Raw genomic sequence first — 24,516 nt, forward strand, 5'->3', positions numbered from 1 at the left:
GAATTTGTCTTGGTGCATATGCTCTCAGTGTACATAAAAGAAAAGATGAGATAGGATATAAAATAGAATATTCTTTATTGGAAAGGAGGAAAGGAAAGGAAAGGAAAGGGAAAGAAAAAAGAGAAAGGGAGGGAGGGAGGGAGGAGAGGGGGAAGGAAGGATAGTGGGAGAGAGAGAAAAAGAAATGGAGAGAGAAGAGAGAAAAATAGAGAGGGAAAGAGAAAAAGGATAGAGAAAGAAAAGAAGGAAGGAAGGAAGAGGCTCTTTAGCTCACAAGAGTATGTCTGTCACATAAAAAACTAATGGGAAGAGACTCAAAAGGAGCACCAGACTTTTCAAGAATAATGATATACACTTAGTCCTTGACTTATGACCAATTTCTCTTTTCCTGGTGAAGTTCAGTTGTCCAAACCAATGAACCTTTTCCCCCATTGCCTTAGCGCAGCAAAGTTCTCCAATGTTTTTGGCTTTGTGGACGGGGGAATGGTGGGGGAGGGGATGGTTCGCGCAAGTGGCCAGCAAGTGTGCGCACACGCAGCTCCATTTGCGCGAGCGGCGTGCACGCGTGTGCCGCTCACATGAATGGAGCGCCAGCCCTCTTGCAAACTCCTCACGGCCCACTAGTGGACTGTGGCTCACAGGATGAGGCCCCTGCCTTAGAGCATGGTTGACTGGAGAATTCTGGGAACTGGAGTCCGCCCGTCTCCATAGACACCAATTTTCAAAAAACACTACCTTAAAGATAGATTAAAAACCAAAATCTTGCTAGGAGTGTCCCTTTTATTTCTTTGAAGTATTCTCCCCTCTCGGTCAATCGTGGTGAGCAGGGTGGATAAAAATCAATGATTTTTTAAAAAAATAAAAAAAAATCAGATTTTTTTTATTTAAATCGGATTTTTTTGATTAAAAATGGATTTTTTTTAATTTTTATCGAATTTATTTTAATAAAAAACTTTTGGGGTAAAAATCTATCGTAAGATAGTTTTCTATTTAAGATACATAAATCATTTAGTTTATTCAGCATGAAATGGAGCTTAGTTATGTAGCATGAGGCTGTATATTCTGCAACACTGGGACTATCGGTGAGTCAACAGCGGGTCAAAGGAGTAGCAGAGATGACAGTTGCTCTTTAAAAATTATGATTTAAATCCAGTTGATTTAAATCAAGCCTTTTTACTAGTGATTTAAATCAGGATTTAAATTGTGATTTAAATCAACTCGATTTAAATCAAATCCACCCTGGTGGTGAGCATTTGGATGGGAGACCAAAAGGAAATCCTAGAGTTCTTAAGACAGGCTGCGAAGTCAAACCCCACTTCCCATCCAGGCAATACAAAGCAAAGCACTTCTATCCTATTGCAACAAGGAAAATATAGTAGTATAATACAAAGGATTAAATTGGCTCATTTTATCAAGGGATTGGAGCGGCATTTCTCAAGTTTGGCAACTTTAAAATATGTGGACTTCAACTCCCAGAATCCAGGAATTGAACCCCCACATATCTCAAAGTTGTCAAAGTTAAGAAACTAGATAAAATAATCTTTTCACTGGTTGACTTTCAAAAGCATCACTTAGCAGACAAAGGTTTACCAACCATCCAGAGGTGGGCTGCTGCCGGTTCGGGCGAACCTGTAGTTAAGATTCTGCACAATTCGGCGAACTGACAAATCCCACCACTGGCCCCGCCCCTGCTTATTTTTTGGCCTGTTTTTCAGGCCGTTTTTCTGCCGTTTTTTGGATCATTTTGGGCTGTTTTCCAAAAAACAGGCCAAAAAACGGGTGGAGGCTGAATCCTACCTCGGCCTTTGAGGCAAGTGGCTGGGAGATGGGACTGGGTGTGATGAGTGATGTCATCCACCCAGTCACATGACCAACCAGCTACGCCTACCCAGCCAAAGAACCAGTTGTTAGGTTATTCAGGTCCCACCACTGCAACCATCTGGTTGAAATTGTTCATTTTCCAAGGGTATGCTTTGTTTTTGCCCCCTTTTGATTTTTGCTAAATTCTGCCTTCACCCGTGTCTTCAATCTTGGCACGCCTTCTGAAAAGAGCGCGCCCTTGGCCCCGTCAAACCTCTTTTATGTCAAATTATTCATGAACTGGCAGAGACATGGTAACAAGGTCAGCCAATGAATAGGCATAGCAGCTAAGTCAGCCAATTGAGAGCTGAGACAGATGGAAGCCAGGGTGTATCTTAGTCTGCAGCTTCTGACTCTGTGCTGAGAATTGAAAACTGAAACTAGTCTGCTGCTGGAACTGAAAGCAATCTCTCCTCTGCCTGTGAATCTGCTGTTGGTATTGTACATTTACTTCATGTATTATTGTGTATATAAAGAAGTTAACAAATCCTGCTGCATCAGTCTGCCTGTGTGTGCTTTCTGGATTGGATTTTTGCAACATTTCATTTTTGCGCTTCTCCCTGTCTTGCACGAGCTTTCCCTGGGCACACTCCACGTCTTTAACCCCATCCCTCCAACCGCAGAGATGGGAGAAAGGCTCTGTTGTAATTTATAGAATTAAAATGGCTTTTATTATTCTCCTTTCCTTCAGCCCTCCCTCATCCTTCAGAGGGGGCTGGATCCCAACGTCCAACGCGGGAAAGGCTGGCTGAGGATGATGGGATCAAAACTCTTCCCATGTTCGGTAAGCGCGTAAGACCGCTGGCCTCGGTGGATGCTCTGGTGCCTGGTTAATTTATCCCTCCGAGAGAAATTTCTCCCACATTCGGGACACTTGAAGGGTTTTTCTCCCGTGTGAGTTTTTTGATGACCCATTAAGTGGACTCTCTGCCGAAAACATTTCCCGCACTGGGGACATTCGTAGGGTTTCTCTCCCGTGTGAATCCGCTGATGCCTCAGCAGAGGTTCCCGCGACGTGAAGCTCTTCCCGCAAGCCAGGCATTCGTGCAGCTTCTCGCCCGTGTGGATCTTCTGGTGTTTGGTTAACGTCTGTCTGTGTCGGAAGGATTTCCCACACTGGGCACACCGATACCGCCTCCCTTCCGTCTGAATGCCTTGATCTCTCTTCACAGCCTTCCGGTTTTTACCGTCTTTCTCATCCTTCAGGCATTCACGAAGTTCCTCCTCTGGGTGATTTTTCGGGTACCCCGTCAAATCATCTCCCAGGTGGAAGTCTTTCCTCCCCTCCGAGGGTTCAGCTTCTTGCTCAGCTGAATGATTTTTATCCAAGTAACATTCCTGCTGGATCGTTTCCTTCAAAGAGGGACGTGGGCAGGGTTTCCCTTCCAGTTCCACAAATCCTGATTTGAAACAACATTTTCGTCCCTGCTTCGGCAGCAGGCCCTTTCTGCCTTCTGTCTGTGCGGTGGGGTTCTTCTCAGGGGCTGTTGTAAGATCATCTGAGAGGTCACACCATTCATTCTTCCCCTTTGTTGACGTCTTATCCACTTGGAATTCCCACCTCAGTCCATGAATATTAGAGGGGGCAGGAAACGTCCACTGGGCATTGTCTGCTGAAGTCCTGGGTGTTTCTTCCAGCACAATCTCTCCCCGCTGAGAATTTTCCATCTTGATCCAACCTCGGCTGTCACCTGAAGAAAGAAGAAAGGAATGTCTATAGAGATTCTCAACCGTCCAGGTCATGGTTGTCCCAAAGCAGGGGTGAAATCCAGTAGGTTCTGACAGTTCTGTAGAACCGGTAGCGGAAATTTTGAGTAGTTCGGAGAACCGGCAAATGCCACCTCTGGCTGGCCCCAGAGTGGGGTGGGAATGGAGATTTTGCAATATCTTTCTCCCTGGAGTGGGGTGGGAATGGGGATTTTGCAGTAACCTTCCCCAGGAATGGGGTGGGAATGGGGATTTTGCAGTATCCTTCCCCTGCCACGCCCACCAAGCCACACCACACCCACCAAGCCACGCCCACAGAACCGGTAGTAAAAAAAAATGAATTCCACCACTATCCTAAAGGTGCTTTTTCCCAAAGGCATATGGACTTCCTTGGTTTTATTTTTCTTTGAAAACGTTTGAAAATGTTTTCAAGGTTAAAAAACAACAACATGAAAGTCCAGTTGTCTTTTGAAAAGCACCTTTGGGACAAGAAATTCTGTATAATCTGATTCTGATTATAATTATTCCATTCTATTGAGGGTATGTTATAAGTTGAGGACTACCTGTACAAGGTTTTCTGAAGGTTTTCGGGATTTATCCTGAATTTCTAGAAGTTCCCCTCCCTACCCGCTGTTTGACTCACATCCCTCCTTCTGCATGTCATCCTCCATTGACACATTCCCTGTGTTTATCTGGACCGTTGTCTCCTCTGGATCGTTTCTGCCATACAAAGAAGTTTCCATTTTGATCCAGTTTCTGTTCTTGACACCTGAAGGAACAAAAAAAAAGAGATATTTTTAAGTCTTTCGTTTTTTGTTTTTTTTTAAATTTGATTTATATGCCGTCCTTCTCCGGAGCCTCAGGGCGTCTTACAGTGCGTTAAGCAATAGCCTTCATACTTTTGTATATTTTATACAAAGTCAGCTTATTGCCCCAACAAACTGGGTCCTCAATTTACCTACCTTAGAAAGGATGGAAGGCTGAGTCAACCTTGAGCCTGGCAAGATTCGAACTTACTTTTTAATTGCAGACAGCTGGTGTTAAATTACAGTGCCTTTGTCTGCAGAGCTATCCAGGCTCTGGATCACTTTTGTGAGTTCCATCGCTTCGTTTGCACTTGTTGTGGCCCGCCAGCAGAGCTGGCAGCAGAGTTGGACAGTGAGGAGGTTGGGGAAGAACATGGGCCAATCCTGGGGGCTGGGGAAAGCTCGGACGAGGGCTCTGCATTGGGGGCAGAGAGGGGGCCAAGACCATCTGATATTTATGTGCAGCCTCTGGAATCTGACAGAAGGGAGGCAGAAGAACAGTGGGAGCCTGTTCCCAGTGTGCGCGTGCGCAGAGCTGCCAGACGACAAGAACAGTTAAGAAAACAGGGTCGACTTAGGAGTAAGGCTTGGAGATGATTGGCTCTTCCCATAAGATATAAAAGAAGAGCGAACAGGACGTGAGTTTTTGCAGGAAGCAATTAGTTCATGTGGCCGATTCAAGATTTGAAAATTCTGTTTGTGACTCTGTGCCAAGTTTGGCCTTGCCCTGCGTCTGGAAATTAGCTCTCTGGCAGCGTTCCACGTGAGATAGGTGGGTGTTGATAATCTTCCTCTGAAAGATTGTTTATCAAGCTTTGCAGACTATAAATGGAAGTAATTTACAGTCGTATAAATAAAAGAGGTTTTGTGGAACTAAGATTGTGCTTTATACTTTCTAAGGAAGCCTAGGTCAGAACAGCACTTGTATCTTCTGTGGTAACAAGAGCGAGCCACTTTTGTTGACGTTCAGTGCGCTCACAAGCACCTACCGAAACAATCCGTGTTGCCGTTCTCCTCCTGCAGGACTTGCCAAAATATGGTCCGTTGACCCGGCTGGATCAGATCCTGCTCCATTGTCTGCAGAGGAGCTCCTGTCTCTTGGAGGCTCATTGATCCCTACAAACAAGGATACAGCCATCACTTAACTTGATGAAATCGGTGAAGGGATGTCATGCTGACCTTGAGAATGGGGAAGGTATGAGTGAGCCATCAAAATGGGATAGCAATAGCAATAGCTATTAGACTTACTGCTAATATACTGCTTACTGTATATACTGCTTTACAGTGATTTACAGCCCTCTCTAAGCGGTTTACAGAGTCAGCATATTTTCCCCAATGATCTGGGTCCTCATTTTACTGACCTCGTAAGGATGGAAGGCTGAATCAACTTTGAGCCGGTCAGGAATCGAACTGCCAAACTGCTGGCAGCCGGCAGTCCCCTTAAGTAGGCTGCAGTACTGCAATCTGACCACTGCGCCACCACGGCTCTTATGTTGTGAAAGGACTACAGGAAGTCCTCAACTTACGGCTGCAATGGAGACCAGCATTTCCATTGCTAAGCAAGGTGGTTGTTAAATGAGTCACGTGTCATGTTCCCTTTTTATCTTTTTTGCCACAGTTGTTAAGCAAATCATCACAGTTGTTAAGTGAATGACATGGTCATTAAGCAAGTAATGTAACAAAATATGGAAGCCGTTCAAAGTTATCCTGCGGTAAGATAGGCGGCCAATCTTTATCTTTATTTGATTTGTATATCGCCCTACTCCCGAAGGACTCAGGGCGGTGAACAGCCAAACGTTAAAATACATAAATACAAAATCCTCAAGGGGAGCCCCATGTAGAGAGCGTTACAATAGTCCAGGCGGGAAGTGACGAAGGCATGAGTGACCGTGCATAAGGAGTCCCGATCCAGAAAGGGACGCAACTGATGAATCAGGCGAACCTGATGAAAAATCCTCCCAGTCACGGCCGTCAAATGCTCTTCTAAAGATAGCCGTGAATCCAGGAGGACGCCCAAGGTGCGAGCCCTCTCCGTGGGGGCCACTGATTCACCAGTTGCATCCCTTTCTGAGAGAAAGAGAGACAGAGACAAAGAGACTGATAGATGATAGACAAATAGAGACAGATAAAGTTATAGAAGATGGATGGATGGATAGATGGATGGATAGGCAGACAGACAGACAGATAGATAGATGATAGAGAGATTGATAGATGAGAGACAAATAGAGATAGATAAAGTTATAGAAGATAGATGGATGGATGGATGGACAGATAGATGAGAGAGTGAGAAAGAGACTGATAGATGATAGGCAAATATAGACAGATAGGGATAGATAGAGTTATAGAAGATGGGTGGATGGATAGACACATAGACAGACAGATAGATAGATGATAGAGAGTGATAGATGACAGACAAATAGAGATAGAGATAGATAAAGTTATAGAAGATGGATGGACAGATAGATGAGAGAGAGAGAAAGAGATTGATAGATGATAGACAAATATAGACAAGGAAATATATATAAAGCTTGAGAGAGATACACAGAGATAAAAAGATTGATAGAGATAAACAGATAAAGATTGATAAATGATAGAAAGATAGATAGATAGATAGATAGATAGATAGATAGATAGATAGATAGATAGATAGATAGATAGATAGATAGATAGATAGATACACAGAGAGAGAAACATAAAGAGATAGATGTTAGATAAATATAGACAGGTAAGTAGAGATAGACAGAGAAAGTGAAAGAGAGAAAGGCAGGCAGGCAGGCAGAAAAATATCACCTACCTCATTTTGTTCAGCTTCACTCATTTCTGGTCCTTCCAGAGAAAGCAACGAACTAGCATGACTTGGGCATTTAATTCCACTGTCTGCAAAGGGTGGGAGGGGATTTTAGAAAGCAAAATCAGACATTCTATTCATTCCTTGGTTGACTAGATAGGCAGCACTACTACTTGAGCTGCACACAGCCTGTACAGCTGTACATAGCTGTGCACGACCAAGAATATGCATATGCAACTGGCCATCTCTATATGCCCCCCCAGCCCCTGAGCATTTCTGTCTGGGGAATTCTGGGAGTTGAAGTCCACCCATTTTCAAGTTGCCGAGGTTGAGAAACACTCATCCACAGACCTCCACTTAGGGATCTTTACCTAGCAAGCTGGTCTCCCCAGTTTGAAGGCTGTTCAGCTCGCCTTCTTTGTAGATCGGCCCATTTCCAGGGTCCAGATTCTCCTCCTCCTCCTCCACCACTTCCAGAGAACCCAGGCACACCTCCTGCAGCGATCCGGAGAAACAAGCGGCAAAAAGAAAAAAACACATTAAAAACAAAGAAGGAAAAGGCAACGGATTTGAGGTTTCTGTACCACTGAGCCTTAAATTTCTTGGCTCCCAACCTTTTAAGGCAGGAGTGTCAAACTTGATTTCATTATTTATTTATTATTATTTATTAATTTATTCAATTTGTATACCGCCCTTCTCCTAGTGGACTCAGGGCGGTGCACAGCCAGAACTAAAACACATACCAATACAAAATTTAAAATTATTAAAAGAATTACATAACTTTGGCCCCAAAATTTAAAACATTCAAACTAAAACCCACTGACAATTTAAAAAACTAAAAAAGCTAGAAAAGGGGGTGGGGGGTTTCACGCCAGCCCTGATTGATGGAAAAGAAAAGTTTTCAGGGCACGGCGAAAGACCCGGAGATCCGATATCCTTCATATCTCCAGGGGCAAATCGTTCCAGAGGGCAGGAGCTGCCACAGAGAAGGCCCTCCCCCTGGGGGTCGCCAGCCTGGCCGACAGCACCCTGAGGAGTCCTTCTCTGTGGGAGCGTACTGGTCGGTGGGAGGCTATCGGCGGCAGAAGGCGGTCCCGCAAATACCCATTGAGGGCCACATCAAGGTTGTGTTTGACCTCGGGGGGGGGGCAAAGTGGGTGTGGCCAGCTCAACGTCATTCCTGTTGGAGGCGCCTATGGTGGCCTGAGGACTCTGCCAGAGAAAGCAGGCTCCCGAGCTCCGTTTTCAGCTGCGACCTTCCTGCAACCCTCTGCCAGCAAAAACGGAGCTTGGGAGGGCCGTGTGCAGCCCTCCCAAGCACTACGGGCCGGTCCTTCGCTGTTTCCAGGGTGGCCCTGCGGGCCAGATAGAATAGAATAACAGCGTTGGAAGGGACCTTGGAGGTCTTCTAGTCCAGGGGTCTGCAACCTTAAACACTCAAAGAGCCATTTGGACTCATTTCCCACAGAAAAGAAAACACCGGGAGCCACACAATCCGTCCTGTGCCTGACTATTTCTTGAGCGGCACAAAACTAGCATATGAAGTTGAATTAAACGTTCCGTTTTCTTCTGAAACTTTTCTTTTCTTGGATTTATCCACGCTTGTCCTACCAGAGGTTGAAAAGCTCAATAAATTGTGTGCTGGCAGGTGTCGCACATTGGCAGTTGTGAGGCATATTTTGAGTGACGGGGAGCCGCAGCAGGAGTGAAAGAGTCACATGGGGCTTCAGAGCCGCAGGTTGCTGACCCCCTGTTCTAGTCCAACCTCTACAACACTACAGACAAATGGTTATCCAACATCTTCTTAAAAACTTCCAGTGTTGGAGCATTCACAACTTCTGGAGGCAAGTTGCCCCACTGATTAATTGTTCTAACTGCTAGGAAATTTCTCCTTAGTTCTAGGTTGCTTCTCTCCTTGATTAGTTTCCACCCATTGCTTCTTGTCCTGCCCTCAGGGTCTTTGGAGAATAGCTTGACTCCCTCTTCTTTGTGGCAGCCCCTGAGATATTGGAACATTGCTATCATGTCTCCCCTAGTTCTTCTTTTCATCAAACTAGACATACCCAGTTCCTGCAATCGTTCTTCATGTGCTTTAGCCTCCAGTCCCCTAATCATCTTTGTTGCTCTTCTCTGCACTCTTTCTAGAGTCTCCACATCTTTTTTATATTGTGGCGACCAAAACTGGATGCAGTGTTCCAAGTGTGGCCTTACCAAGGCATTATAAAGTGGTATTAATATGATCTTGATTCTATCCCTCTGTTTATGCAGCCTAGGACTGTGTTGGCTTTTTTGGCAGCTGCTGCACACTGCTGGCTCATCTTTAAATGGTTGTCCACTAGGACTCCCAAGATCCCTCTCACAGTTACGACTATTGAGCGAGGTACCACATAGACTGTACCTGTGCATTTGGTTTTTCTTGCCCAAATGTAGAACTTTTCTTTTTTCACCATTGAATTTCATTTTGTTAGAGAGCACCAGGGTGGATAAAAATCAATGATTTTTTTAAAAAAATCAAAAAAAAATCAGATTTTTTTGATTTAAATCGGATTTTTTTGATTTAAATCGGATTTTTTTGATTTTTATCGAATTTATTTTAATAAAAAACTTTTGGGGTAAAAATCTATCGTACGATCGTAAGATCGTAAGATACATAAATAATTTAGTTTATTCAGCATGAAATGGAGCTTAGTTATGTAGCACGAGGCTGTATATTCTGCAACACTGGGACTATCGGTGAGTCAAAGGAGTAGCAGAGATGACAGTTGCTCTTTAAAAATTATGATTTAAATCGAGTTGATCACTTTTTACTAGTGATTTAAATCATGATTTAAATTGTGATTTAAATCAACTCGATTTAAATCAAATCCACCCTGGATAGCGCCCAATGTTCAGGTCTGTCAAGATCCTTCTGTATCGTAAGCCTATCTTCTGGACTGTTGGTTATTCCTGCTATCTTGGTGTCATTTGCAAATTTGATGAGTTCCCCATCTAAGCACCCTGTGGGCTGGATCTGACTGCCGGGCCTTGAGTTTGACACTCCTATTTTAATGAAATCACTACTTTATTGAAAACTATCGAGGCCCGTTAGAAAAGCCAGGAATGACCAGGATCTGTGGGTCTCCTAGCACAGGGGTCCCCAACACCCGGTCCATGGACAGGCACCAGGCCACGGCATGCCAGAAACAGGGCTGCGGAAACAAGCGAAAGTCCCATCCGCGGGATGCAGCTGTCAGCATTCTGATGCTGCCATAAAAAGACGAGGCTTGACTTTTCACCTACTTATTTTCTCTGTAGATAATATCCCCTAGGAGATGGGAGGGGAGGGGGGAACATTCCTGTGGGGTGAGGTCAGAAACTGGGGAGACTGACTTGGAAGATGGCCAATGAGAAGATGAGAATTGGGGAACGGAAAGGGAAGGGTTTGGGGGTCAGAGGGTTAGTATCGGCTACGACGAAGTCGGGGCCAGATCTGTCGTACTCAATAAATGGAATATTTCAGCAAAGATTAATTGTTTGGGAGTGCAATTTATTTGAGATGACATCGAAACCTGACAGCAGCAACATGTGAAATCACGCCCTCTCTGGTCCGCGGAAAAACCTCTCTCCACAGAACCAGTACCTGGCGCCCGAAAAGTTAAGGCCCGCTACTCTAGCAAATGCGCCCTGCAATTTGGCTTTTGCAGAACTCCTGCAGCTGTTCATGGAACCCCAATATTATTCACACTTTTTTTTTAAAAAAAAAATGGCTGATCTCCAACTATCATCAAATCTCACCGGTTTTAGTGTCCCTGAAATCTGTTGAGGTTTTGGGGATGTGATGAGATTTAGGCTGTTTTGAACAAGTTAATTTTACAAGTGGTCCTCGGTTAATGACCACTTGTTCAACGACGCTTTGAAGTTGTGACAGAGCTGAACGAACCTACGGAACCTATGACCTGTTCTCGAAGTTCTGGCCATTGCACCGTCCCCACATTCATGTGATTGCCATTTGCAGAGTCAAAAAGAGGGCTGTGAAAATATCTACAGACCCCTTGCATCCTGGACATAAAGAGTTTCAACTTCTACCCTCAAAACGACGCTATAGGGCAGGGGTCTCCAACCTTGGCAACTTTAAGCCTGGTGGACCTCAATGTTGTGGCTCCGTTACCGGAGCCTGTATCATCGGCAGGAGAGGACTCCGAGAGTGAAGAAGAGGAATTGGCAAGGCCTCCCTCTCCAGGACCCTCCTCTCTGGCAATGCCTTCAGTGTCCGCTGAAGGGCAAGAGATAGGGCCGGGGCCAAGCACGTCCACGCAGCCACAGATGGACAGTGATGAGGGTAATGAGTCTTGGCTGGATCCACGCCAGCGTCGCAGAGATAAGCGCGCGCAATAGAAGAAAAGGTGTGCCCGAGATTAGGCTGAGTCACTGGACCACACCCCACAGGGTATAAAAGGGAGTGTGATGGCCAGTCAAACCTTGTGACGAACAAAGCTGAAAGTTTCCACGCCATTCTGCATTGCCAGACTTTTGCTATAAGATTTAGCTGGATTATCTCTGGACTTGATTAACTCCGTAATTATTGAGCTGTTTCTTTTGATGTATCAGAAGTGGGGAGAAGTTATCTCTCCTCTTCGTAAATAATAAACTCTTGGCAGGCAGCCACTAGATTGTTGCCAAGTTCCGTTATCTTAAGGAAAAGGATTTTGCCGGCTGGTTTGGTCTTTAACTCTTGAACGTCTGTTGGTGTGTGTGCGTGTGGGACGGGGACAGAACACTCAACTCCCAGAATTCCTTAGCCAGCTGCTGGCTGGGGAATTCTGGGAGTTGGTCCGCCAGGCTTAAAGTTGCCAAGGTTGGAGACCCCTGCTATAGGGCACTGCATGTCAGAACAACTAGACACAAGGACAGTTTTTCCCCTATGCCATCACTGCTAAACAACTTATTCCCACAACACTGTCAAAACCATTTAGTAAGGCTGTATTACTATTATTCTTCTCATCCTTCCTATTACCTGTCTCCTTTTCTACTTACGACTATAACTTTGTTGCTTGTATCTTTATGATTTATATTGTTTTATTTAGTTTCCAAGTATCATTGGAAACAATTGGACCGGGCTGGCTTGATCCCATAGTTTTGGTTAATTTTAATTGATTTTAATTGGGTTTGTTTTAAATTGAGGCCAAAAATATTTAATTATTTTTAAACTGTTTTTAAATTTTGTATGTTCTGTTTTATTCTGGCTGTTCACCGCCTTGAGTCCTGTTGGAGAAGGGCGGTATACAAATTATATTAAATAAATAAATAAATAAATAAGTAAATGATTTATGCTGATTGCTTATTTAGTATCCTATGACTATCACCAAATGTTGTATCTTATGATTTATGGTGAATGTATTTTTACGACTATGATCATGATTTATCACTTATAGCTTTTGTGTAAACTGGGATCTTATGCACAGAAGGCAAATTCCTTGTGTGTCCAATCACACTTTGCCAATAAAGAATTCTATTCTATTCTGTTCTATTTCCCACATGCAAAGTCAATGACAGGAATTCATAAATCACAGTTGCAATGGTTCTCACTTACTGACTGCAAGGAATTGACTTAACAACAGCAACCAGAATTGCCAGACCTGCTGTTGTAAGTCAGCATGGTCACATGTTTTCCGCTTTATGACCATGTGGCTCAACGACGATTTCCCAGTCCTACCGTTGTTAAGACAAGACTACCTGTAAATAGCAGTACCTTCACCCACCACCAGAGGACTCTAGACTCTAGAATCAGTGGTCTATCCTCATACCGTTATTTCTAGTATTCCTTTTTACAAAAATGCTGAGTATCTCACTAGTCCTCATGACATTCTATGATGCCAAACAAGCTATACAGGTAGTCCTCGATTTACAACAGTTTGCTTAGTGACCGTTCAAAGTTACAACAGCACTGGAAAAAGTGACTTATGACCATGATCACATGATTTACATTCAGATGCTTGACAACTGATTCACATTTATGACGGTTGCAGTGTCCCGGAGTCATCTGACCCCCTTTTGGGATCTTCCGACGAGCAAAGTCAATGGGGAAACCAGATTCACTTAACAACCGTGTTACTAATTTTACAACTGCAGATTCACTTAGATGTGTCAAAAAAAGTCATATAAAAAGGTGCAAAACTTGGGAGCCTGTAATACAGTGGACTAAAGCACTGTTATTAACATTTGCTGCTTGCAATTACTGCAAGTTCAAATCTCACCAGGCTCAAGGTTGACTCAGCCTTCCATCCTTTCTAAGGTAGGTGAAATGAGGACCCAGATTATGGGGGCAATAAGGTGACTTTGTATAAATATACAAAAAGTATGAAGGCTATTGCTTAACGCATTGTAAGCCGCCCTGAGTCTCCGGAGAAGGGCGGCATGTAAATTAAAGCAAAAAAACAAAAAACAAAACGCACTTAACAAATTTCTCACTTAACAACAGAAATTTTGGGCTCAATTGTTGTCATAAATCGAGGACTACCTGTATACCGCTTCACAATGCTTTACAGCCCCCTCTAAGTGGTTTACAGAGTCAGCCTATTGCCCACAACAACAATCTGGGCCCTCATTTTACTGGATGAAAGGGTGAGTCAACCTTGAGCTGGTCAGAATTAAACTGCTGGCAGTGGGCAGAGTCAGCTTGCAATACTGCATTCTAACCATGCCTCATCACCGTATCCTATGCATTTCTTAACTATCCTGAAGGTGTTAAGACACATCCGCCTCATCCAAAGTCAAAAGCTGGAAACTTCTGCCAGATTTAGAAGTGGGGCTGCCTGGATAGAAATATACAACCAAGTTCCAGTGGTTGCCTTTCCTTTCCTTTTACATCTGCTATGTATTAGGATTTCTTTTTAAAAAGAGCAGACTACTTTCTTATTTTTCTTTTCTTTTTGGGTGGGGGGGTAACTGGAAACACAAAGCTCAGTTTGCAGGGCTGCTGTGAGACAAAGAGGAATGTTACGTTGGCAAGGAACCTTGAGAGAAATTGTCCCATCACATATGGAGGGTGGAGAAGTTGCATTTGGCACTTCCAAGACTGGGTTGGAGAGTTTCAGCGGGGATTTTACAGATTCCATCCATCCCTAAAATATAATGCCAAAAAAACCCCCTAACTTCTGGCTGGGTTTGCAAAGAACACCATGCTTGGTTCAGTAAATTATTATTGGATGATCATGGAAGCCATTAAGTCCGTGATGGCGAACCTGTGGCACGCTTAGTCATATCAGTGGGCATGCCAGCTCAGCTCTGGGGCACATGCACGTGCCAGCCATCTGATTTTCGGGCCTTCTGGGCCCACCAGAAGTAGGGAAACAGACTGTTTCCTGCCTCTGGAGGGCCTTTGGGGGGGGAGGCCCGTTTTTCTTTCTTACCTGGCTCCTAGAGAGGCTCTGGAGGCTGGGGACAGCAAAAAACGTCACTTCCTGTCCCACTGGTAATGTGAATGGTGTAGGAATAGTACAGGGTCAGCTATATGAACACTGGAGGACCCTCTCTATTCACATTATTATAAGAAAGAAATGTGCTTGTTTAGAAATTACACTAAGTCAGCTAAATTCCATTCTTGGTAATATATATCTTCTGAGGGGGCCTAGCTGTCAAGGATACAAGGACATCCATAAGAAACAAAAAGTTAATTATTAATCCAAGGCCAGCCATTAATCTATGCATCAGTGATTACAGAAGAGGAGGATGTTTAGCTAAGATTATCTCATGTACTATAAATTAATGTAGGAATTTAGTAATTAAAAAGTGTCAATTATCATGTAACAAATGTATGTTAACCATATATGGAAAACTGCTGTGCCAGCAAAAGGGCGGTATAGAAATTTAAACAAATAAATAAATAAAATAAATAAAATCCTTTGTCTTGGATATGTATAAAAGCAGTTGTATCAGAACTCTTCCTTTGTTCAGAATTGCAGATACAAATCTGATTCTGAAATTGCGCAATAAAACTGTCTCTGGCTGACCCAGGAATGTTGTTTGGTCCCATCATTCCATAACACTGGGAGTTGGGAAATGGGCCCTTTCAGGCCTCCGGAGGGCCTCCGAGGGAGTGGGAAAGGCTGTTTTCGCCCTTCCCAAATGCATAGAGAGGATCTGGAGCCAGGTAAGAAAGAAAAATGGGCCTACCAGGCCATCGCGTGCCAGGAGCGGGGGGGGGAGAGGGTTGCGTGCGCATGCGCAGGGGGGTGCATAGAATTATGGGTGTGCGCACACGCGAACCTCCCCCAACCCCCCCCCGCCTTCCTGGCATGCAATGGCAAAAAGGTTAGTCATAAAACACACTGGCCAGATTCTCACAATCCTTTGCCAATTGTCTACGAAAATTCTCAATCACCTAGGTCCGTGATGGCGAACTTATGGCATGCATAGCCCTCTCTGCGGGCACGCAAGCCATCGCCGCAGCTCAGCTCCACCGCGCATGTGCACACAACTCCCGCGGGCCAGCTGGTTTTTGAGTCTCTGCCACACATGCGCGTTGTCAGCACTTCAACCTGCATTTACTCTAGTGCTGACATAAGAAGGAGAAGCGAAGGCATCTGGAAAGGGACGGCTGACTTTTCACCTACTTATTTTCCCTGGAGATAATGTTTCCGAGGAGAGGAGATGGGAGGGGGGAATTCCTTTGAGTTGGAGTAGATTAGGGGTAGAATGACTTGGAAGATGGCCAATGAGTGCAAGGGAGTGAGGAACGGAAAGGGAGGGTTTTGGGGCTGGACGTCAGAGTTGGCTTCATTTGGAGTCAGGTTAGGATGTCGTGCTCAATAAAAAGGAGTTTTTTCTTCAAAGATTTTGTTTGAAATGGATTTTATTTGAGACGACCACGAAACTTGACACGCGGGGCACTTGCGGGAGACGCGCGGACATGCACAGGGGGCCTCGCACGGGCAGGGGTCGCCGTGCATGCATGGGGAGTGTACATAGGGGGATTAGACGTGCATGAGTGGGCGGGGGTTGTGCATGCATTGCATTATGGGTGTGCGTACACGCTTTTGGCACTCGGCACCAAAAAGATTAGCCATTGCTGATCTAGGTCATGGTTTTCCCAAAGGTGCTTTTTTCAAAAGGTGAGGTTTTCCTTGAAGAAGTTTCATTTCTCATCCAAGAAGCATCTTCAGTTCTGACTGAATGGCAGAGAGGATTTATACGCCTTGCAGGCAGCTCGTCGTTTCCATTCTTTTATTTTATTACTTATTATTTATTAGTTCAATTTATATGCCGCCTTTCTCCGGAGACTCAGGGCGGCTTACAATGCGTTAAGCAATAGCCTTCATACTTTTGTATATTTATACACAGTCAGCTTATTGCCCCCACAAACTGGGTCCTCAATTTACCTACCTTAGAAAGCATGGAAGGCTGAGTCAGCCTTGAGCCTGGTGAGATTCGAACTGCCAAATTGCGCAGGCAGCCGACAGGCAGCAGAAGCAGCCTGCAGTACTGCACTCTTAATTACTGCGCAGCCACGGCTCTAGATGGCCACTTTGAGCCCTCTCTCAAACCATGGTTTCAAATGTCTTCATGCAAAACAAAGGAAGTCCAGTTGCCTATTGAAAAAGCACCTTTGGGAAGCTACATGTACAAATAATTCTTGATTTACAGTCCAGAGGCAGGTTCTAAAATTTTTTACTACCGGTTCTGTGGACGTGGCTTATTTTGTGGGTGTGGTTTGATGGTCATGTGACAATTCTTCAGGATTTAGCGGAGGTACTGGTCTACCAGGCTTTTAACTGCTTGCAGAGCTGTACTGGTCTACCCATTTGTTTTTTGAGTGCACTGGTCTACCACCACACTGCCCTTTAACACTGATCAGCTGTAGGGCGGCCCTTTGAAACCCCGCGGCAAGATTTTAAAGTTTTTTTCCCTTCTAGCCAATCAGCTGGGACTCGGGAGGCAGCGAATAGATTGGGGGCGGGGCCAAATAAAAGGTAAGAATAACTGGGGGGCGGAGGGGGGGCATCTCCCGAACAAAGAGAACCAGTTCAGTGATGTCATATCGTCACCGCTACCGGCTCGGCCGAACCAGGCCGAACCAGGAGGAACCCACCACTATTACAGTCATTTGTTTAATGAGCGTTCAACCTTACGGCACAGAAAAAAAGTGACTAATGACAAGTTCTCACACTTATGACCATTGCAGCATTCCCCAATCATGCAAGCAAACTTTGGGTGCCGGGCAATTGGCATGTATTTTACAATGGTTACAGCCCCCTGGGTTCAAGTGATCGCCATTTGCAATGTTCCTAGGGAGCTTCTGACAAGCTAAGTCCATGGGAGAAGCCGGATTGGCTTAACAGTTGCAGGCTTCCCTTAACAACTGTAATGATTCACTTAGCAACTGTAAAGGTAGATCAAAGGTCAGACTAAGAGCAGCACACTGCCTTAGCTCATACCTATGATCTCATTTTGGCTCTGATCTGTATTATCTCATCTCATCTAGATGGCATCTTGAGAGGGGGGTGAATAGTTTGTCCAACACTGTTGCTGTCCTGCCTTTTATCTGCCTGTATAAAACTGTATAAAAAATAAAGCTCTCGGCGAGAGCAGGAGAGACATCTTTGACCAGAGCAAAAGCCTGGACCTCTGATTTACAACAAGCAACCATGTCAAAAAAGGCTGCAAAATGAAACATGACTTAGTTACTGTAACGATGTGTTTGTGTAGCAATGGAAAATTTGTTCAGCAATGGAAAATTTGGGCTCAGTTGCAGTCATAAGTCGAGGACTGATTATGAATCCAACTCCGCGTCGTAAAAAATAACTCCAGAAATGAAAACTGACCTGCCATTTCCTGGTTTCGTCCTCCTGCTGGTTCAACAGGAAGTCCTCTACCAGAGCCACCGCCTGGGAACACGTGTCCGGTCCTCCAGCTCGGATCCAGCTCTGGAGATCCGATGGGAGGCTGGCCAAGAACTGCTCCAGGATCAGCAGCTCCAGAATCTGCTCCTTGGTGCGTCTCTCCGGCCTCAACCACTGGTGGCAAAGCTCCTGGAGTTGGCTGTGGATCCTTCGGGGATCTTCCACCTCCCGGCAGCAGAACTGCCTGAAGTATTGGCGTTGCGCCTCCATTTTGATGGCTTCCTCTCTCAAGATGGCGGCCTTCACTTTGGCGTAGTCTTCCCGGTCTCTGGGTTCCAAGCTTTGGAAAGCCTCCTCAGCTTCTCCGCTCAAAGCGGGAAGGAGACGGGCCACCCACTCTCCTCTGGGCCAACGGCAGGCTTGGCCCACCTGCTCAAAGGAAGCCAAGAAGGCCTTGGGGTCTTCCCAGGGTGAGGCCTCTGAGGGAATAGGATTTCCTGCCCCGGGTTGATTGGGTTGAAGTGTCCTGAGGAACTCTTGCCACTGGGTTTCCCAGCGCTGTTGCATCGTCTTGCAAGTCTCCCTTTGGCCCTCTTGAGATCCGGCCCCTTGTAAACCGTCTGCCGTATATTCCAGCCGAACAGCACAGCTCAAGTTTTCAACATCTTCTGGTCCTTCGTGATGGGACCTGGCGGTTCTTTGCCTTCCTTGTTTCATCTCTTTTCTGCTTTGCTCAATCCTGGCCAACCGAGATTTAGCCACAGGTCTTCTGGAAAACAAGATGGTAGGCAGATGGGTTCACTTTTGATCTTCTGAATGGTGCCGGAGATCTAGCTAGGCCTAGAGCAGTGATGGCTAACCTTTTTGCCATCGCGTGCCAGGAAAGGGGGGGGCGGGGGAGGGTCGCGTGCACACGTACCCACGCGCATGCATGTGCAACCCCCTCCCCCCTCTCCTGGCACATGATGGCCTGGTAGGCCCGTTTTTCTTTCTTACCTGGTTCCAGATCCTCTCTGTGTATCTAGGAAGGGCGAAAACAGCCTTTCCCACTCCCTTGGAGGCCCTACGGAGGCTGAAAGGGCCCATTTCCCAACTCTCGGTGGGACAGGAAGTGACATTTTTTGCTGTCCCCAGCCTCCAGAACCTCTCTAGGAGTCTGTAGGAGCCTCTGTAGGAGTCTGTAGGAGCCTCTCTAGGAGTCTCTGGAGGCTGGGGACAGGAAAAAACGTCACTTCCTATCCCACTGGGAGTCGGAAAATGGGCCCTTTCAGCCTCCGTAGGGCCTCCAAGGGGGTGGGAAAGGCTGTTTTCGTCGTTCCCAGATAAATAGAGAGGATCTGGAGCCAGATAAGAAAGAAAAACGGGCCTTCCCCGCCCCCCAGGCCCTCCAGAGGCAGGAAACAGCCTGTTTCCCTACTTCTGGTGGGCCCAGAAGGCCCGAAAATCAGCTGGCCGGTGCACGCATGCGCCCCAGAGCTGAGCTGGCGCGCCCACTAATATGGCTCCTATTACGCCTAAAGCCATGATGGTGAACCTATGGCACGCGTGCCACAGGTGGCATGCAGAGCCCTATCTGTGGGCATGCGTACCATTGCCAGCTGCTCTTCTATAGGCATGCACTGTCCAGCTGATATTCGCAGGTGCCGGAGCACTGGAAAATGGCCTGAAAACAGCCAAAAAAAGGCCTTCGTTGGGCCATTTTGGGCTGTTTTCAGGCCATTTTTTTTCGGGCCCAAAAAACAGCCTGAAATCGGCCCAGAAACTGGTCTGAAAACATTGAAAACAATCTGAAAACGGCCAGAAAAATGGTCAGAAAACAGGCATGTGTTTCCTGGTGCGCGTGCCCTTCCATGTATGCGCAGAGCGTCAAAAACAGGACATGATGACATCCGGGTGGGTAGGCAGAGCCTCCCGCAGCCGCCGCTACCAATTCGCCCGAACCTGATAAAACCAGCTCAATACCACCACTCCCTAGAGGTCGTCCTCGACTTTCGACCACAATCGAGCTCAAAGTTTCCATTGCTAGGCAAGCCGGTTGCTAAGTGAGTTTTGCTCCCATTTTACAATCTTAATCATGTGACCATGGGGAGGCTGCAACAGTCACTAAACAAACTGTTATAAGTTGAGGACACCTTCTTTGCAAACCTGATGGCACGAACAGGTAGTTCATTTGTTTAAGGACGGTGCAGTGTTACATCCGCACTGAGAAAAGGGACTTATGACCGCTTTTCATACTTATCACCATTAACCATCCTGCAGTGATCAAATGATCAAAATTCGGACGCGTGGCAACTGACTCATATTTATGACGGTAGCGGTGTCTCAGGGTCATGCGATCCCCTTTTGTGACCTTCTGACAAGCAAAATCATTGAGGAAGCCAGATTCACTTAACAACCGTGTAGCTAACTTAATAACTGCAATGATTCACTTAACAACGGTGGCAGGAAAAGTCGTAAAATGGGGCAAAAACTCACTTAACACATGTCTTACTTAGCAACATAAATTTTGGGGTCAATGGTGGTTGTAGGTTGAGGACTACTTGTATAGCAAACCATGTTAAATCATGATTTATACATGGCTGATACTAAGCCACAAAATCTGGTTTATATGGCCACAGTGGCCAGAAACACGCTATGCTAACCTATATCATCATCATCATCTTAACCACTGTCTATCCATTGCAGGATGAAGGCCTCATCTGTATGTTTCCAATCTATACGGTCCTGACCTTTCTTTTGCCAGTTGGGCCCGCAATACTTGCTATACTCAACCCATTATGGTTTGGTTCCATTATAGCGCACTTCAAACAACTAAGATGCAACACCATCTGGCTTTGGCTTTGCCATCGCAGTCTGCAAACCATAGTTGGCCAAAAGGTTTGCAGCACGTTCATCGGACCCCTTTCTTTCTTTCCTTCCTTCCTTCCTTTCATTTCTTCCTTCCTTTTTCTTTCTTTTTCTTCCTTCCTTCTCTCCTTTTTGCTTCTTTCTTCTCCCTTTCCTTCCTTCCTTCCTTCCTTCCTCCTTTACTACCTCTCTCTCTCTCTCTCTCCCTCCCTATACTTACTGGTATCTATCTTCATCATCTCTGTCTGTCTGTCTGTCTGTTTATCTGTCTGTCTGTCTCTCTCTACCTACTTACCTACCTACCTACCTGCTTACGGGTATCTATCTTCATCATCTCTCTCTCTCTCTCTCTCTCTCTCTGTCTGTTTATCTGTCTGTCTCTCTTTCTACCTACCTACCTACCTACTTACGGGTATCTATCTTCATCATCTGTCTGTCCGTCCATCCCCCCCCTCCCTCTCTCTCTTTCTACCTACCTACCGGTATCTATCTTCATCATCTCTCTCTCTCTCTCCCTCTCTATCTGTCTGTCTGTCTCTGTCTCTCTTTCTACTACTTACCTACCTACCTACCTACTTACGGGTATCTATCTTCATCATCTCTGTCTGTCTGTCTGTCTGTCTGTCTTTCTACCTACCTACCTACCTACCTACCTACTTATGGGTATCTATCTTCATCATCTGTCTGTCTGTCCATCCCCCCCTCCCTCCCTCCCTCTCTCTCTCTCTACCTAACTACCTACCTACTTACGGGTATCTCTCTCTCTCTCTTTCTACTTACCTGCCTACCTACTTACGGGTATCTATCTTCATCATCTCTGTCTGTCTGTCTGTCTCTCTTTCTACCTACCTACCTACCTACCTACCTACTTATAGGTATCTATCTTCATCATGTCTGTCTGTCCATCCCCCCCTCCCTCCCTCTCTCTCTCTTTCTACCTAACTACCTACCTGCTTACGGGTATCTATCTTCATCATCTCTGTCTGTCTGTCTGTCTCTCTTTCTACCTACCTACCTACCTACTTACGGGTATCTATCTTCATCATCTGTCTGTCCGTCCATCCCCCCCCTCCCTCCCTCTCTCTCTCTCTTTCTACCTAACTACCTACCTACCTACGGGTATCTATTTTCATCATCTCTCTCTCTCTCTCTCTCTCTCTTTCTACTTACCTACCTACCTACGTACAGGTATCTATCTTCATCATCTCTCTCTCTCTCTCTCTCTCTTTCTACTTACCTACCTATCATCTCTCTCTCTCTCTCTCTCTCTTTCTACCTACCTACCTACTTACGGGTATCTATCTTCATCATCTGTCTGTCCGTCTGTCCGTCTCTCCTCTCTCTCTCTCTCTCTCTCACTCAGTCTCTCGCTCTTTCGCTCGCTCTCTATCTTTCTACCTACCTACCTACCGGTATCTATCTTCATCCTCTCTGTCTCTCTCTCTCTTTCATCATCATCATCGTCATCATCTTACTGTTCAATGCCTTATTAATTGATTGGCTCAGTCATTCAGGTCTTTGGCCACCCAAAACTCCCGTGGATTTTGGGGCCCTACTGCACAAAACGGAAGAACTGCAGAGAAGTCAACAACGCAGCAGCAGCAACAACAACTGGGCGTAAAGTTTGGGCAGCGCCTCTGCCTCGGCCGGGCTCCTCCGTGCGCCGCTCCCGTCCGCCGCAACGCCCGGGAGAGGCGACGGATGGCCCCGATCAGCCCCGGGGAGCCCACCGACCGTACCGGAAGCGTCGGAGGGGAGGCCGGCGGGCGCGGAGGAGGCTCCCCGGCTGCTCTGCGGGGGAAGAAGCGGCTGAGTGGGGGTGGGACCCGCGCGGCGGCCGCCTCCCTCCCGAGTGGGGCGGCGGGACGGAGGTCGGCGGCTCTCTCCAGGGCGCCAGGCCCCGCGGCTCCACTCCCTCAGCGCTTCAATGGCGGCGGCGGCGGTGGTGGCGAAGAGGCGATGCGCGGCCGCCCTCTCCTGGCCGGCGGGACGGAGCTGAGGGGAGCCCGGACCGGCCAGGCGGATCGAGGCGGAAGGGAGTCGCGCCGGGCAGCGCTTTGAGTTCGGCAGGAAGGAGGTTTCCCGACGCTCCCCTCGCCCCGCTGGGCTCCCTTCGGCTTCTGAGGGGCTTCATGGAGGATCTCCCGGAGGCTGAGCTGAGCCTCAAGTGCAAATCTAAAGGCTTTTTCTTTTCTTTCTTTCTTTCTTTCTTTCTTTTTCTTTCTTTCTTTCTTTCTTTCTTTCTTTCTTTCTTTCTTTCTTTCTTTCTTTCTTTCTTTCTTTCTTTTCCTCCTTTCCTTTCTCCATTTCCTTCCTTCTTTCCTATCTCCCTCTCTCCCTCCTTTTCCTCCTTTCCTCTCTCCATTTCCTTCCTTCTTTCCTATCTCCCTCTCTCCCTCCTTTTCCTCCTTTCCTTTCTCCATTTCCTTCCTTCTTTCCTGCCTCCCTCTCTCCCTCCCTTTTCCTCCTTTCCTCTCCATTTCCTTCCTTCTTTCCTTCCTTCCTTCCTTTTCCTCCTTTCCTTTCTCCATTTCCTTCCTTCTTTCCTATCTCCCCCTCCTTTTCCTCCTTTCCTCTCTCCATTTCCTTCCTTCTTTCCTGCCTCCCTCTTTCCCTCCTTTTCCTCCTTTCCTCTCTCAATTTCCTCCTTTCCTATCTCCCTCTCTCCTTTTCCTCCTTTCCTCTCTCCATTTCCTTCCTTCTTTCCTGCCTCCCTCTCCCTCCTTTTCCTCCTTTCTTCTCTCCATTTCCTTCTTTCTTTCCCGCCTCCCTCTCTCCCTCCGTTTCCTCCTTTCCTCTCTCCATTTCCTTCCTTCTTTCCTGCCTCCCTCTTTCCCTCCTTTCCTCTCTCAATTTCCTTCCTTCCATTCCTGCCTCCCTCTTTCCCTCCTTTCCTCTCTCAATTTCCTTCCTTCCATTCCTGCCTCCCTCTCTCCCTCCATTTCCTCCTTTCCTCTCTCCATTTCTTTCCTTCTTCCTCTCCCTTCTTTCCTTTCCTCCCTCCTCTCATTTTTCCTCCTTTCCTCTCCTTTCTCCTTTTCCTTCATCCATCTATCCACCCAACCATCCACCCCTCCCTCCCTTCTTCTCTCTCTCCCTTCCTCCCTCTGTCCCTCCATCTATCTATCTATTTATCTATTTATCTATTTATCTATCATATATCTATCCAATGTATTTTATTTATTGGCTCATTAATTCAGATGTATTTTCCACCCATTCCCAGTGGACTCTGGGCCAGACAAAAAACTAAAAAAGGCATCAGTAAAGATATTAAAGCATTATATTTAACTGTTGATTTAGTTCATGATAAATGCATTTGTTACTAGTAACCTTGAGTATGGCTACTATCAGATAGCATTCCTGCAGAACAATATTATTTGCGTAAAAAACTGCCAGTTGCCTCTCATCTCCAGCCCTAGAAATATTTCAAAATAGCTTCTCTACTCAGCAATTTAAGAAAATGTGTGGAAGAACAGGGAGGCTTCCTCTTTTGTTGAATCCTTCTTAAATTGTAGCACCCACAACCGGACACAATACTTCATCTGTGGTTTGAGCTAAATGAAATAAAATGCAACAATTACTTCCCATAATTTAGAAACTCTGCTTCTGTTGACGGAGCCTAAAGTTACATTTTCCTATTGTGTAGCCATTCTACATTGTTGACTTATTTACAGTCAGTGCTATTCTGAGA

General features: G+C 46.0%; 1 protein-coding gene across 3 annotated transcripts; it reads right to left on the reverse strand.

The window, feature by feature from the left end:
• Positions 1–2,508: 2,508 nt before the first annotated feature.
• LOC117662577 (uncharacterized) lies at positions 2,509–22,984 on the reverse strand. Of its 3 annotated transcripts, none has more exons than XM_034412034.3 (7): positions 22,565–22,984; positions 17,961–18,747; positions 7,533–7,656; positions 7,168–7,250; positions 5,363–5,489; positions 4,211–4,336; positions 2,509–3,551 (listed from the first exon to the last, which is right to left on the reverse strand). In XM_034412034.3, the coding sequence occupies exons 2-7, from the start codon at positions 18,693–18,695 to the stop codon at positions 2,566–2,568; spliced, it is 2,181 nt and encodes a 726-aa protein (XP_034267925.2). In that variant the 5' UTR covers positions 18,696–18,747; positions 22,565–22,984; the 3' UTR covers positions 2,509–2,565. The 3 variants fall into 3 exon arrangements, with proteins under 3 accessions (XP_034267925.2, XP_087740366.1, XP_034267926.2); XM_087884240.1 differs by having other exon boundaries at positions 17,961–18,744; positions 22,565–22,947; XM_034412035.3 differs by having other exon boundaries at positions 22,301–22,947.
• Positions 22,985–24,516: the final 1,532 nt, after the last annotated feature.

Source organism: Pantherophis guttatus, chromosome 2, assembly GCF_059756535.1.
Source record: "Pantherophis guttatus breed Tessera chromosome 2, ASM5975653v1, whole genome shotgun sequence".
NCBI lineage: Eukaryota > Metazoa > Chordata > Lepidosauria > Squamata > Colubridae > Pantherophis > Pantherophis guttatus.

What these genes read in the sequence shown, in the direction of transcription:
- LOC117662577 (XM_034412034.3), bottom strand. Translation starts at nt 18,695, where the DNA reads ATGAAACAAGGAAGGCAAAGAACCGCCAGGTCCCATCACGAAGGACCA. An exon ending in ACGAAACCAGGAAATGGCAG is followed by an intron (nt 7,657 to 17,960) that starts GTCAGTTTTCAT and finishes GGATCGCTGCAG; the next exon opens with GAGGTGTGCCTGGGTTCTCT. An exon ending in TGGGGAGACCAGCTTGCTAG is followed by an intron (nt 7,251 to 7,532) that starts GTAAAGATCCCT and finishes CACCCTTTGCAG; the next exon opens with ACAGTGGAATTAAATGCCCA.